Source organism: Simochromis diagramma, unplaced genomic scaffold (assembly GCF_900408965.1).
Source record: "Simochromis diagramma unplaced genomic scaffold, fSimDia1.1 OVJJ01000091.1, whole genome shotgun sequence".
NCBI classification, from domain to species: domain Eukaryota; kingdom Metazoa; phylum Chordata; class Actinopteri; order Cichliformes; family Cichlidae; genus Simochromis; species Simochromis diagramma.
In genome coordinates, this window is record NW_024386901.1 from 1,515,441 (window position 1) to 1,528,150 (window position 12,710).

Consider the following 12,710-nt stretch of genomic DNA (forward strand, 5'->3'; position numbering starts at 1 on the left):
TGACTTTTATGCCCCGCTACAAGTTTAAAGAATAACAATAATTTTAACAACATATGTTTGTTTTTTTTCTCTTTATTGTTCTGTTATTTCGGGCGATGACGCCCAAAAGTTCGAAATGTACAAAAGGCATCAAAAGTCAGTGATTTGCGAGCGTTGAAAACACGTTGCCCGGTGAAAACAGACCCTCAGAGCAAGAAATCGAGGCTTACGTCTGCTAACTAATTATACATATTTAAATATAGCACACATCTTCCTGCACAGAACAAAACAAAACAAAACGTCATCCACTCATGTTTTTAGTCTTCAATGTATAATATTTTAATAATAAGTGCAATATTGAAATGCCTTAAAAGCCACAATATTAGCAACATGTTTTTCAACTGAGTAAACTTTAAGCAGCTTTAGAAAATTAAATAATCGTTTCAGTTTACTGCCTAAAACAGAAGTCACTTCTAATAACTTTAATCACCTAAATTTATTGTAACATTACATCACAAACAACACAAATACAGCAATACTAGTATAAAATTATGATGATAATAGTATTATTATTAATAACAATAATAACAATAATAATGATATAATGTATTTCTTTATATAAGTATAAAGAAATAAATCAGGTGGAAGAAACAGAAGACCAAAAATACACGGAGGAAAATATTATGTAATTTTACAAAATATAGTAAGAAACTGTTTAAATGTATGTGTACACACATATGTTTCAAATACTGTCCAGCTGTGTGTCAGCTGTGGCATTTGACCATCTGCAGTTTAAACAGTCCAAAAAAAAGAAAAAGAAAAGAAAAGAAAAGAAAAGAAAGAAAGAATACAAATAAAAACTAACAACCCCCCCCCCCCAAACAAAAACAAACCCAAAAAAGAGTTTTAGAAAAAGCCCACATATTTTGTTTAGTCTAACTAATCTAAACATGTCAGTTATGGCTCAGTGTTTGGAGGAAAATTCTTAGCCTTGGTGTAACAAATAACATGGTACTTTTAAAGTAATGCATTACCCCATTGTTGTTGTTGTTGTTATTATTATTATTATTGTTATTTCAACATTTTCTAAAGTTACAACCTAATACATTCACACATGAATGCATGTCTGAATAGCTGTTGGTCAGCTGGTACAGCTCTTTATTCAGACTCCAAAAATGATCTTGAGATCTGCCAGAGAGAGTTTAGAGAGGGTGTTTCCGGTTCCTGACAACACATTCTGTGCCAGCTCCTTCTTCTTTGTCTGCAGTGTGGAAATTTTCTCCTCCACTGTGTTTTCACACACAAACCTATTGACAATGCCACATAGACACACACACACAAACTATTAGCACAAAGAAACGCAGTTTACACATCATTGTTACCAGTACATGCTTAGTAAAACTTAAAAATAAAGATGCAAACTAGAAATTTTGTGGCGATTCAGTTAGAAGCTGATGCGTCACCTGTGGATGGTGACGTCTTTATATTGTCCCACTCTATAGATGCGGTCACAGGCCTGATCCTCCAAAGCTGGGTTCCTGTTGAAGGGTTAAAATTGAAACAACTTTCTTCTACCTTACAGAAATGTTTCTTAAGTTTGGAATAACATAATCTCTGCAAAACTGCAGAATGCATTGTGTGACGTCTGCACATGTTTGTTTATAACTGCCTTTAAATTGTCCTTTGCCATTCCTTATAATGCGAAATGTGAAGGCACAAAATATTTTAGAGGATAAAAATTAAATCAGAGAGGATAAAATGTTGAAAAAAATATTTGCACAACAGATATATTTCAAATGCAGCTTGCTACATTAAACGGAGAACGGCAAACAACAGAAGTGATACTTTTCCAGCTCTTTGAATGACAATGTGGCTCTCACCAGTGCATGTCAATGAGGAACAGGTGATTCCCACCGATCAGATTCAGTCCAACCCCCCCGGCACAAAGAGAAACCAGCATCACCTGAAGCAAAAACCAGAACAATTAGGCAGCACTATACATTTAGAGCTGTGCAACAAAACAGTTTGATTACACTCATTTTCATCATTATCACTTCAAGCTTAGTTCTCAGCTGCATAGCACACTTGGTATAATGATCACAGCTAATCTAGAAGTCCCATCATCATCATTATTACTATTATTATTTACATTTCAGTGTTGCAGCAATTTCTGTTTATAACATATATTTAATTTATTGTTGTTTACTTTTTATTTAACTGCATTCTTCACAAATGGAGCAAACATTACAAAAACAGGAACAGTTGGCCTTACATGTATGCACAGATTATCAGTGCAAGTACAAAAAAAAGAGTAAAAAAAAAAGCCACTATTGCTGTTTTACATAGTGCATCAGTGTTTTCACAGTTTTTTGTAAACTGATAAGTTTGTTAGTTTAAAGAAAAGAAAATCTCTTCATGTCTTTGATATTGTTCACTGTGCCATCCAGTCACTCTCAATTAGGGGTTCATGTTTTAATCATTTACGGGTTATTGCTATCCCATTGGCTGTGCAAGCAATCTTCTTAATAAGCATTTGTCTTTTACGGATAAGTTGCTCGCAATGCTACATAAATAAATCGTACAGAAAGAAAAGTCCATCTGTTCTTGTTTCTCCTATCTGTACACAGTTTAATTTAGGGGTTATAAAATATCTTAACAGGTAGATATTCTGCTAATCGTCGTCTGTAATGGAAGATCCCAGAGTCTTCCTCCAGCTTAGATTATTTTAATGTATTTTCGCTGGCCGGACGTCAGAATAAATGAAACAAGTTTCTTATTGTTGTTGTTGTCTTATTGTTGTAAATTTGAGTCTTTTGTATTTCAAAATCTTATTTAGATTGAGCGGTAGAAAGTGGTACCAATTTCATTCCAATATTTAAAGCTCCCATTGATATCTTACTGGTGTGATAATTTTATCATTTTAAATATAGGTCCTCTGCTCTTGATGTAAAAAATGCCATGTGGATTTTCCTTGCAGCTCGTTGTATAAAAAATAAAAACAACTTTTATAAAAGTTGAATACGTTTATTAGTGAAACTCTGTTAAATGTGCAGAATGGATTAATCCTCATTAAGATTATGAACATCTTAAATTCTACATCGTTTTCGTTCATGTCAACTCCTTTACTTGGTGCATTACTGCCACCTGTTGGTTAGAAGTACGGAAACCATTGTGCCGCCTCATTATGCTTAATTTATGCTCCTGCGGCTGTGTCTCTTTGTGAAGGTAATTATCTACAGGGAGGAGGTCTAAACATGCTCCTGTGCAGTTCTCCAAAATCTAAACTTCACATTGCTCGACGTGTATGATGATGTAAGTCGTTCGAAAGGTGATTAGCTGAGAAGTGGACTGGAACAGGGAAGGGAGAGAGTGGGGGTCACCAGGAATGTGATAAATGCAAAAAACCATCAACCCCCCCAGTCGGCTTCATTCAGACCATTCATTTGACAAAAATAGAGACATTTACCTGTGGTCCCTTTGGGTTAGTGTTGAATTCTTCCACCAGGTCCATGCGGCGCTTAGGGTTGACGGTCCCGTCGATGACGCTGTACGTTAACCCCATCAGCTGCAGGTGAACTGCTACAATTTGGAGCATGCTGGTCCACTGGGACACGATCACACTGGAAAATAAGGGCGAGACACACCATGAAGACCACACACGAGAAGGTAACATAAAAATTGTTCTATTAATTGTGAAAAAAAAAGACATGAACTCTGAATTATTGTGATGTGTAATGTTTTACCTTTTGTGATCATTACTCTTCTCTCTGATCGCCTTCAGTTCAGAGATGATAGCAGAGATCTAGAAGGAAAATTGATCTTTTAATACTAACAAACAGACTTTGAACTGGACCACCATGCGCTCTTATCACATACATTGTGCATTTTCCCAGCCTCTAACAAAGACAAATGGTCAGCTATGAATTTTAAAACATTTAGCATGAAAACAATCATGTCAAATCACGATTTAGAGCTGAATCTGTGTGGGAAAGATCCAAAGGCTCCAACTGAGGGCAAACAATCCACACCCAGTGACTTCATTGCTGACTTTATGGTGACTTTAGATCAACAAAAACAATCATACCCTGATCTTATTTCACCTTCTATATCAGACAGCAGCACACATTTTCACATTCTGCCAGTAACTGTGATGTTAGTGTGCTGATCTATTGCCCACCTTGGTGCTTTTGCTGGTGCCCTCAAACAGCCGCGAGGGGAAGCGTGTGCCATTGAGGGCCACAGAGTCTTTGGGATCAGGGCCAGATGGCGAGGGGCTGGAGGAGAGCGACAGAGCATTGAGCTGCTCCTCCAGAGATAAGACGATCCCATCACCCTGCAGCTCCGATGAGTCCAGAGTCTAAGCACAGGAGACATGGAAAGAAGGAAATAGGTGTGTGCAGTATTCAGTTTGTATCATTATGTGTGTCTTTTTAAATTATAGACATTGCTGGAAAGCCTTATGACAGCACGTGAAAGTGGGTACCTTCTTAAGAAGTGAGAGGTGACAGCAACATTGTCGGAGGCGCAGCAGCAAGGACAGGATGTGGACGGTGCTGGACACCTGCTTAGCCTGCTGGGAGCTCGACAGAGCAGGATCAGCCTGGGACAAACCAAACTCCTGGGCCACTGGAGAGACAGAGAGAGTGAACACTATTTTAAAATCACCATTACTGCTACTAGCAAACACTGATTGCTAAAAGAGTTTGACTTAAAGGCAAAAGTGCCGTCCCAGCTTCCAGTTTAATTTCTGTTGTTTTCTACACGCAAATTTAATTATGCACCTCGTATAATAATATGCAATCGTGACTGCAAAACAACCTTTGCTCAGATTAAGTTTATTTATTGGTGAGGCCTCACCTTTCTCAAAGGGATTAGAACTGGAAGTGCTTCCTTTCTTCACATCATTTCCTTCATGTTGCTTTAGGTAGCTCTGCAGAGTAGATCTGGAGGAGAGAAAAAATATATACCGGTATATATAATTGACTTTTTATAATTGACTTAATTCCTAGTTTCACAACCCTCAAAAAGGTAAAAACATCAAGATGTCCAAATAAAAAACAAAGATGAAAATGCAGGAAATAAAATACTGAAATGAACAATACAAACAGAACGTCTTGATACTTGACACCTTGGGCTTTAAAAATGTTAATTAAACCCCTAACTGTAACTCTACCTTTGCATTTCACAAAGGTTCATGTCTTTCTGAAAAGATAGACTTTTACCTGGACTGGGCAAATAACACATCATACACAGCCTGCTCATCCTCAGAAAGTTTGAGTCGATGCACCTCGGAAGTCCGATCAGGAAGAGACACCTGAAACAAAACTGCTTTAGTTTCTGGTTATATTTTGTAATTAAACATACACTCCCAGAAGCTAAAAGATACTTTGCTTGTTTATGTTTTTTAATTTAATTGTGGCAAACTCCTAATAGTGAGTGTATTTCCTGATGTGCTACCATAAAGACAGATGTTCATGGAGTCTGTGTGTGTGTCTCTCTACCAGTGGTTGGCCTGTGCTGTCCCGTTGGTCTTTGGTTCGTCGGAGCAGCAGAGTCCTGGTCAGGATGTTGAGTCGCTCTCTGCCTCTCTTAGAGCCGTTGTCCACCTGAGCTTTCCACAGTTTGTACTCGTCGAACGGAGAACAACGCAGAAACCTGAAAAGACAGAGGAACGCAGTGAAAGAACAGGATCTCATTCATGAAATACATTTATTATTCATAATGTGTTCATTTCATTTGTGCTTCCTCGTCTCCTCCATCCTACATCCTTCTGCTTGTGAAACAAATATTAAGCTCAGTCCTCCAGACTGAAAACTGTATCTGGAGGACAGAGGAGAAAGGAGCCTTTCCAGAGGAGCTGTAATCGAGGATGCACTGGTGTATCCTTTGCATGTTTTTATCTTCAAGTATAAAACATCCATGTCACACAGCTGAAATACACAAGCCAAGGTTAGAAGAGGATTTGTCAGAGGTTGTTTTAGTTATTTAAGATGCTCAACTGTGTGATCAAATATTCCAGACTTCATGATTTATATGTAACTTATTAAAAACAGGCGTATTATCTTGTCAGTCTGCACCATATTATGAAAATACTTAAAAATTGTCCCAAATATTAAAAACGGACCACACATGTGCAGCAGGCTAACAAAACACAGGATGGGTTAGAAACTTGTATTCACTGTGCTGTTGTCTTACTTGAGCAGCGAGTACATGTCCAGCAGGTTGTTCTGAATGGGTGTACCAGTGACAGCCCAACGGGCTCCGGCCCTCAGCTGACAGACAGCCATGGAGGTCTGCACTTTTGGGTTTTTGATGCTGTGGGCTTCATCCAGAATTATGCGGGCCCAGGACACTCGCAGGAGAGGAGCTGAGCCTGGACGCTGAAGAAAAATAATGGGAAGTGTGTTTGTAAGTTATTTCATTTTGCTGAAAGTGATGTTTCCAACACTGCTCTTATCTTAGTAAGAAATCACGAAAACAGTATTTTCCTTTTTAGTGCTGCTGCCAGCATCTTCAGTGTTAACACTGAAGGCTTTGGTTCCGGTCGTATATGTAGTATTTACCACATCGTCCTTATCCGTGTTGGGTTTATCGGCCTCTTCTTTTTGGACCGGGATCTCCTTGGACACTAGGCTGTAGGTAGTCACCACCACATCGTAATCTGCCAGTCTGGTGGACACATGCACAACACTGTATTTAGTTTTTGTGACTCAAATGTCCTTCAAATGGGAAAAGAACAGCTGTAATGAAGATCTTTGACATGTCAAAGAAACAATGACAGAGCTGCTCTCCACTACTTTGCACAAACACAAGATCAAACATTTACAGTACACAAATCAATTCCCCCGTGTGCATCATTTCATTTTGTCTGTGAAAGCATGTTTTCCCGAGAGGCGTGTTTTGCAAAAACAACGACAGTTATGACAGTGGAGCTCCTTTTTGTCTGCTTTAGTCATGTTTACGACTGTACTGAGTTTTGGCTTTTCCAAGCTTTCTCTTTATAAAACATTTGCAGGACATTCTTGTTCCTACAGTGCTTTATTATGACCTCTAATACCAACATTTTAATATGTAATTGTTTGGCACAAAGGTAAAAAAGGTCAACTGTCACTGCAGGAACTTTGTGTGGCTCCTCAAAGAATAAGATGCGACTGCACCATTACAAACTGAGATAAAGGCAGAGCGGAGAAATAAACAGCAATGTGTGTGTGACAAAGTTTGCAGCTTTCTTACACTCTGGCACTTCTCTCACGGTTCGGGCCGTGGTACAGGTACACCGTCAACTTGCCCGTCTTGACATGTCTGTCAATCTCCTTCTTCCAGTGGTGCACCAGGGAGGCAGGGCAGATGATAAGAGTGCCCTTAGACAACACAGGGATGCAGTCTGGACACAAAAAAAACAAGGAAATAGCTAAAAAACAAAAGGAAGAACTGTATAATTTTATTTAGCTAGATTTTATTTGATCCACTGAGTCAGTGACAAAAGGTTCTTGTTACCAGTTTTGGATAACCAGCTATCCTTCTTCTTCTCTTCCATCTCCTCCTTGTCCTTTTTTGCTTTCATCTTCATGGCCAGTATGAGAGAAATCATGGTCAAGGTCTTCCCCAGACCCATGTCATCCGCTGATTGAAAAGAATACAAATGAGATGTACTAGAAAAAAGATGAAGAAATGGTAAGAAGCGAGGTGTTCCTCTCTTTGTCATGTGAGCAAACTGACTGGCCTGAGGAGACCATTTCTGTACATAGAATAGCAAATTAAATGTAACAAACAGACCCCACGGGCTTATTTCCAAAAACACTCACCCAGTATTCCTCCACAAGGACTCTGCGTTTCTCTCCAGAGCAACCAGGCCAAAGCTCTCCTCTGATGGGGCAGGAGAGGCACCTGAGCAACCAATCACAATGCAGCAATCTTAGCCTAACATCATCGTCCAATCAAAAGAGGAAATACAGGCTGTACCATTCTAAATTGTGACAGTTTTGTCAATAAAAGAAAATGTTGTGACGCAAAAATGAAAATTAATTAAAATATATGGACACATAAAGATTACATTCAGATGCAATTTCTTACAGCATAATAATGTAAAACTATGAGCTACAATCGGAAGCTATATTTCTAAGGCTGACCTTAAAATGTGGCTGCAATACTAGAAGCAGAAAACCATCCTCAAAATGAGAGTAAATAAATGGTACTCAGTCAGACACCAGGTATTTTTTATGCAGTGCAGCCTCAGTCTGAGCAGTCAAATCAGAGTAAAGATGGCGCTCGCCTGCGCTGAGTGTCATGTAAAAATTGCCGATGGATGAATTTAAAAGTGGGCTTTCATATCTTGAAATTTCGGATGATGCTTTTCGGTGAAACTATTCGTGTAAGATTTCAACCTCTCCTGCTAAGAGTTGTCTGTCATCCACTATCTTCTATATCACAACAGCTTAAAAATTTTAAATGTAACTATTTACTGACAGAGCCGAACACTAAGCCTTGTGTAATCAGTCAGAATATCTGAGTGCTGCTATCAGTTTCCTTTATTTTTGAAGTTTTTGTGAAAATGTAGTCGTTGTTGTCAGATTTTCTTTTTTGCCACAGTAGTGAGTGAAGCAGTGTGTAACACCTTGATACCCTTGGGATCAGGGGCCTCAGCCTCGGCATCAGGACAGGACTCCAGGGACTTGTGGAGATGGTCGATGGCCTCACAGGTGGCATTTTTCACGGCCAGAAGACGGTCGTTGGTCATTCTACCCCCATAAAATGTCTGTGCTTGTGGGTATGCTGGAAACATTAAGGATGAATGATTAGCAATCTATATTTATTTCAAGTTTAAAAAAAAAAAAAAAATTACACATTTTATAGAAGTGTTTCTCTTTCCCATTTGGCATACCTCCATACATCTGAGAGTATCCCTGGCTCAGCTGGAGCTCCAGAGAGCCACCAGAGGCCTGATGATGGTGCAGGCCCGGGGCTGGAGGAGCAGGGAGCAGGATGGTCCCGCCCTGCCGGCTGAATGGATTCATCTGAGTGGTGCTGAAACCAGAATCAGTGCTGCTACACGCTTCCTCAGACTCTGAAAGGGAGACACAGACATCCAGCCAAATCTAAAAAACCTTGTTGGTTTTATTATTACACTTTCACCTGCACGTTTGTTTGACAGAAAGAAAATCAAAGAACATCAAATTACACAGCGCTTACTAAGACAAAAAAGTCCCTCAAGGTTTTGCCCGTGTAAGCATAAGGGCTTAACTGGGAGTATAGCTGGGGTACATAGTGGAATAACTAAAAAGCACTTGAATAAACCATCTGAAAACACTATTCTATTATTTCTCATGTGCAGTGTGACTCCTACCAGGCTGAGAAGCAGCAGTGAGGCTCAGTGACTCCAGGGCTTCCTCCAGCTCTTTAACCTGTGTCCTCAGCCTCTCTCCTTTATCTGGTAGCGCCTCCAAGTTTACTGAAGATAGAGTGGCCTGAGTGAAGACAAAGAGCTCTCATAAGCCTGAGTATTAAACTAACCAGCTGCTCTGTAGTATTTGTTGTTGTGATGTATACAGTATTGGAGTGTGTAATTTATGGGCTGTTATAAATGCTGAAACTGAAGGATTAGCAGTTAGCTAATACCAGCCAATTAGATACCAGCCTAATCATAAATCACATTGCTGGACTTGTGAACTAAACTGTACTTAACAGCTACCTCAGCCTACTCTGTCAGCTAGTGTAGCTAACAGTGGCAACTTTAACATTTAAAGAGAAAATCACATTCTGAGAGCTTGCAGATTATTTACTATGATATAATTACAAGTACTACAAATATTCTTCGGTGTTTTGGGAAACGCAGCCTAGGAGTGACTGATATGAGTATATCAGGGCGGTTAATTAACAGATTTCTTAATGCGGACATGTTTGACATGCATATAATATTTTTTTTACATTATAATAATATTTGTATGTTAGGTTTTAAATCAATGCAGTGTTCATGCATGACATGTGTTGTCTCCTCTTCCCCACACCTTTTTCTGCTGGAGCTGCACGGTGAGCAGGTTCTGCAGCCCTTTGGGGTTTTCCACCGGCTTTTTGATGTTAGAAGCTGGCTGGAATCCTGGGAAGTTGGTCAGTGTCTTTTGGACAGTAGAAACAGGAGGAGTCTTTTGCGGAGCAGGCTTCACCGACACCAGTACCACATCATCATCATCGTTGTTTTCGGGACTGTTGGGCTGACTGGACTCTGGCTGAGTTGGTTTGTCAGGTATGGGGCTCCTGCTGCTGTCAGAGTCTCTGGATGCATGGGTGCAGCTGCTGTTTTCTAGTATTTGTTTGGTTTCTTTCACCTGAGAGGTTTCAGCATCAGATGGTTGCTGAGTCAAGTTCCTGTGAGAAACTGGTGCAGTTTGATTGATTGTTTTGAGTTGATGTTTGTTTGATGACTCAGAATGAACAGTCTTGACGTTGGAGGAAGAAATGCCCTTTTCTGCTTCTCCTTGCTTGATGCGGTTCTGCTCAGGGGTGTCTTGAATCTTCTCGGTTCTTTTTTCAACACTGTTTTCTTTGGGACTGTTGTTCTCCTCATCTGAAACTCTCTTTTTTAACTTCATCCCCGGTGGAAGTTGTTTAGCCCGGTAAGTATCCGATGACCTGTGCTTATCATCTGCCTTTTCTTCCACTCCTGCACCTTGTTGCCTTTCATTTTCTTTCTGGTAATTTGCTCTTCCTTCAGCCTTGTGACTTGCTTCTCTCTCTTCATGCCTATTGTTGTGCAACTTTCTCCACTCAGAGTCCTTGTCTGTCTGGCTTGGTGCCTTAAAGGGGTTTCGTACAGGTGGAAGACATGAGGGCTGAAGCTGTGTGTCAGACAGAGGGCTTCTCTTTTCTGTTTCTGGCTGCAATCATGGAAGACAACACACTTTAAAATAAAATGTATCATAGAGATTTACAGAAAGGTGTCTAATAACAGCTAATCCCTAATGTGGTGTTTAAAAAGAGTAAATAGTTCAGAATAGGAAAAATACTTGTTCATACCATTTAGCTACATCCTATTTAAGGCTGCAACTTATGATTGTTTACATAATAAATGTATTAATCAATGCGTACGCCAGGAAAACCGTAAAAAATTTACAGTTACAGCATTAAAGAAAAAACAACAAAAGAAAAACAAATACAAAAGAGGTAAGGATTACTTTTGTTTTGAGTGACTGACCAATGAACTGACTAATTCGTACAAGTTTAATTATTAGTGGAGTAGTGAGAATAATAACTTAAAACTTTAATTAACTGCATTTTTAATAACTAATAACTATCTTTAATTAATATCTCAATGCGATGGCCAGAAACCGTTGGTGATACAGATATTGAATGTATATAAAAAAAACAAGTGTGTGTTGGGAAGTCTGTGGCAGCACTTACTGCAGTCCAGGGTACATTTCCACACCACCTCTGGCCTGCTTTTTTACCTACAGCACATCGGTAGAACAACCTGGAAAACGAGAAGGAATTTGCAGTTAAATACACAGTCTAACCGACCTGGTTTCTAGTCATACAAGCTGTGTATAAGCATGCGATTTCAGATTTCTTTCTCACACACACACACACACACACACACACACACACACACACACACACACACACACACACACACACACACACACACACACACACACCTATAGCCCTGCTGTTGCTGACTGTAGTTGAGAGCCTGGAGTTCCACCATTGAATCTTCATGATGGAGGCAGTGTGATGGTGAAATGCTAGAGACATGATAATTCATGTCAATAAAACAAATATTTGTGCAACACACACATTTGTTTATCAATAACTTTAACAATATGTCACTGAATAACCAACACTTTTAACCTCAGATGTTTGGAGAGAGCCAATGAGTATAGTAAAGTTGGCTACTGAGATGAATGGAACAAAAGCAATGTAAGGATATAGCCAAGGAATAGTTAAGAGATTATTATTTGGTTCAAACACAGTGACGATGACTGCTTCAGGTCTGAAAATACAGTAGAGTGGCCTATTGTCATCGTGGGAATACCTGGTTTGTTGACTAAAATCACATCCTTGCTTGTCAACGCAGACGTAGAAGCTCTTGCCTTTATTTGGTCCATCTTTTAATCCGGTTTTTAACATACACACACCACCTGTGACAAAAACATCTGTTTTTAGAAACACGTAAAAACTCGAAGTGCAGAATATTTAAACCGATGGTTAAACTAATTATTAAACTATGTAAGCAGCAAACCTTTTTTTCTCAGGATAAAAACACAAATATAACCTCTTTAAACCAAACACAATATCCAGTTTAGCATTTTATAACACATAATTAATCACCATTGACCGATTACCACTTACCGTGGATACTACATACAACCTTTTCCATTTTATCAACACATTAGTTCAGTTTCAGTTACTAGAACGTGAAGGGAAGAGCTGTATTTCGTATAGACCAATCGCAGCTCTCGGATAACACATCCGCTCTTCAAACGTCAGTATAAAAGTCAAGGTCCGAGTTATTTAGCAAAATTGTATTATGATGGACAAAGAAATAATATATAATAATGTATTAACATCAAATACCAATAACTATTAAATATATAACAATATTAAATAAACAAACTCAACAAACACCAAATTGAATTTGCTTGATGACTCTTATTGTGCAATATATTTAACTTTTAACCGGATATGATATAAGCTAGTTCCGAGAACTTCCGTAAACCTGTTCCGTAAAAAGATTTTTT

At 39.1% G+C, this 12,710-nt stretch overlaps 1 protein-coding gene across 1 annotated transcript; it reads right to left on the reverse strand.

Moving 5' to 3' along the window:
- Positions 1 to 532: 532 nt before the first annotated feature.
- Positions 533 to 12,435, reverse strand: ttf2 (transcription termination factor, RNA polymerase II). The gene is made up of 23 exons (XM_040034847.1): positions 12,322 to 12,435; positions 12,005 to 12,110; positions 11,628 to 11,714; positions 11,374 to 11,443; positions 9,984 to 10,850; positions 9,323 to 9,443; positions 8,861 to 9,043; positions 8,594 to 8,751; positions 7,785 to 7,866; positions 7,477 to 7,602; positions 7,213 to 7,363; positions 6,543 to 6,648; positions 6,175 to 6,359; positions 5,481 to 5,634; positions 5,202 to 5,293; positions 4,837 to 4,922; positions 4,463 to 4,605; positions 4,157 to 4,336; positions 3,723 to 3,781; positions 3,446 to 3,599; positions 1,860 to 1,942; positions 1,443 to 1,517; positions 533 to 1,286 (listed from the first exon to the last, which is right to left on the reverse strand). Exons 1-23 carry the CDS (start codon positions 12,347 to 12,349, stop codon positions 1,142 to 1,144), a joined length of 3,441 nt encoding a protein of 1,146 aa, XP_039890781.1. The 5' UTR covers positions 12,350 to 12,435; the 3' UTR covers positions 533 to 1,141.
- Between the last annotated feature and the right edge of the window lie 275 nt (positions 12,436 to 12,710).

Excerpts from the sequence above, each read along its gene's own strand:
- ttf2 (XM_040034847.1), bottom strand. The coding sequence starts at position 12,349 with ATGGAAAAGGTTGTATGTAGTATCCACG. Across the intron at positions 12,111-12,321 it reads GGTTGTATGTAGTATCCACG|GTGGTGTGTGTATGTTAAAA; the intron begins GTAAGTGGTAAT and ends TTTTTGTCACAG. Across the intron at positions 1,943-3,445 it reads CTAACCCAAAGGGACCACAG|GTGATGCTGGTTTCTCTTTG; the intron begins GTAAATGTCTCT and ends TTTTTGCTTCAG.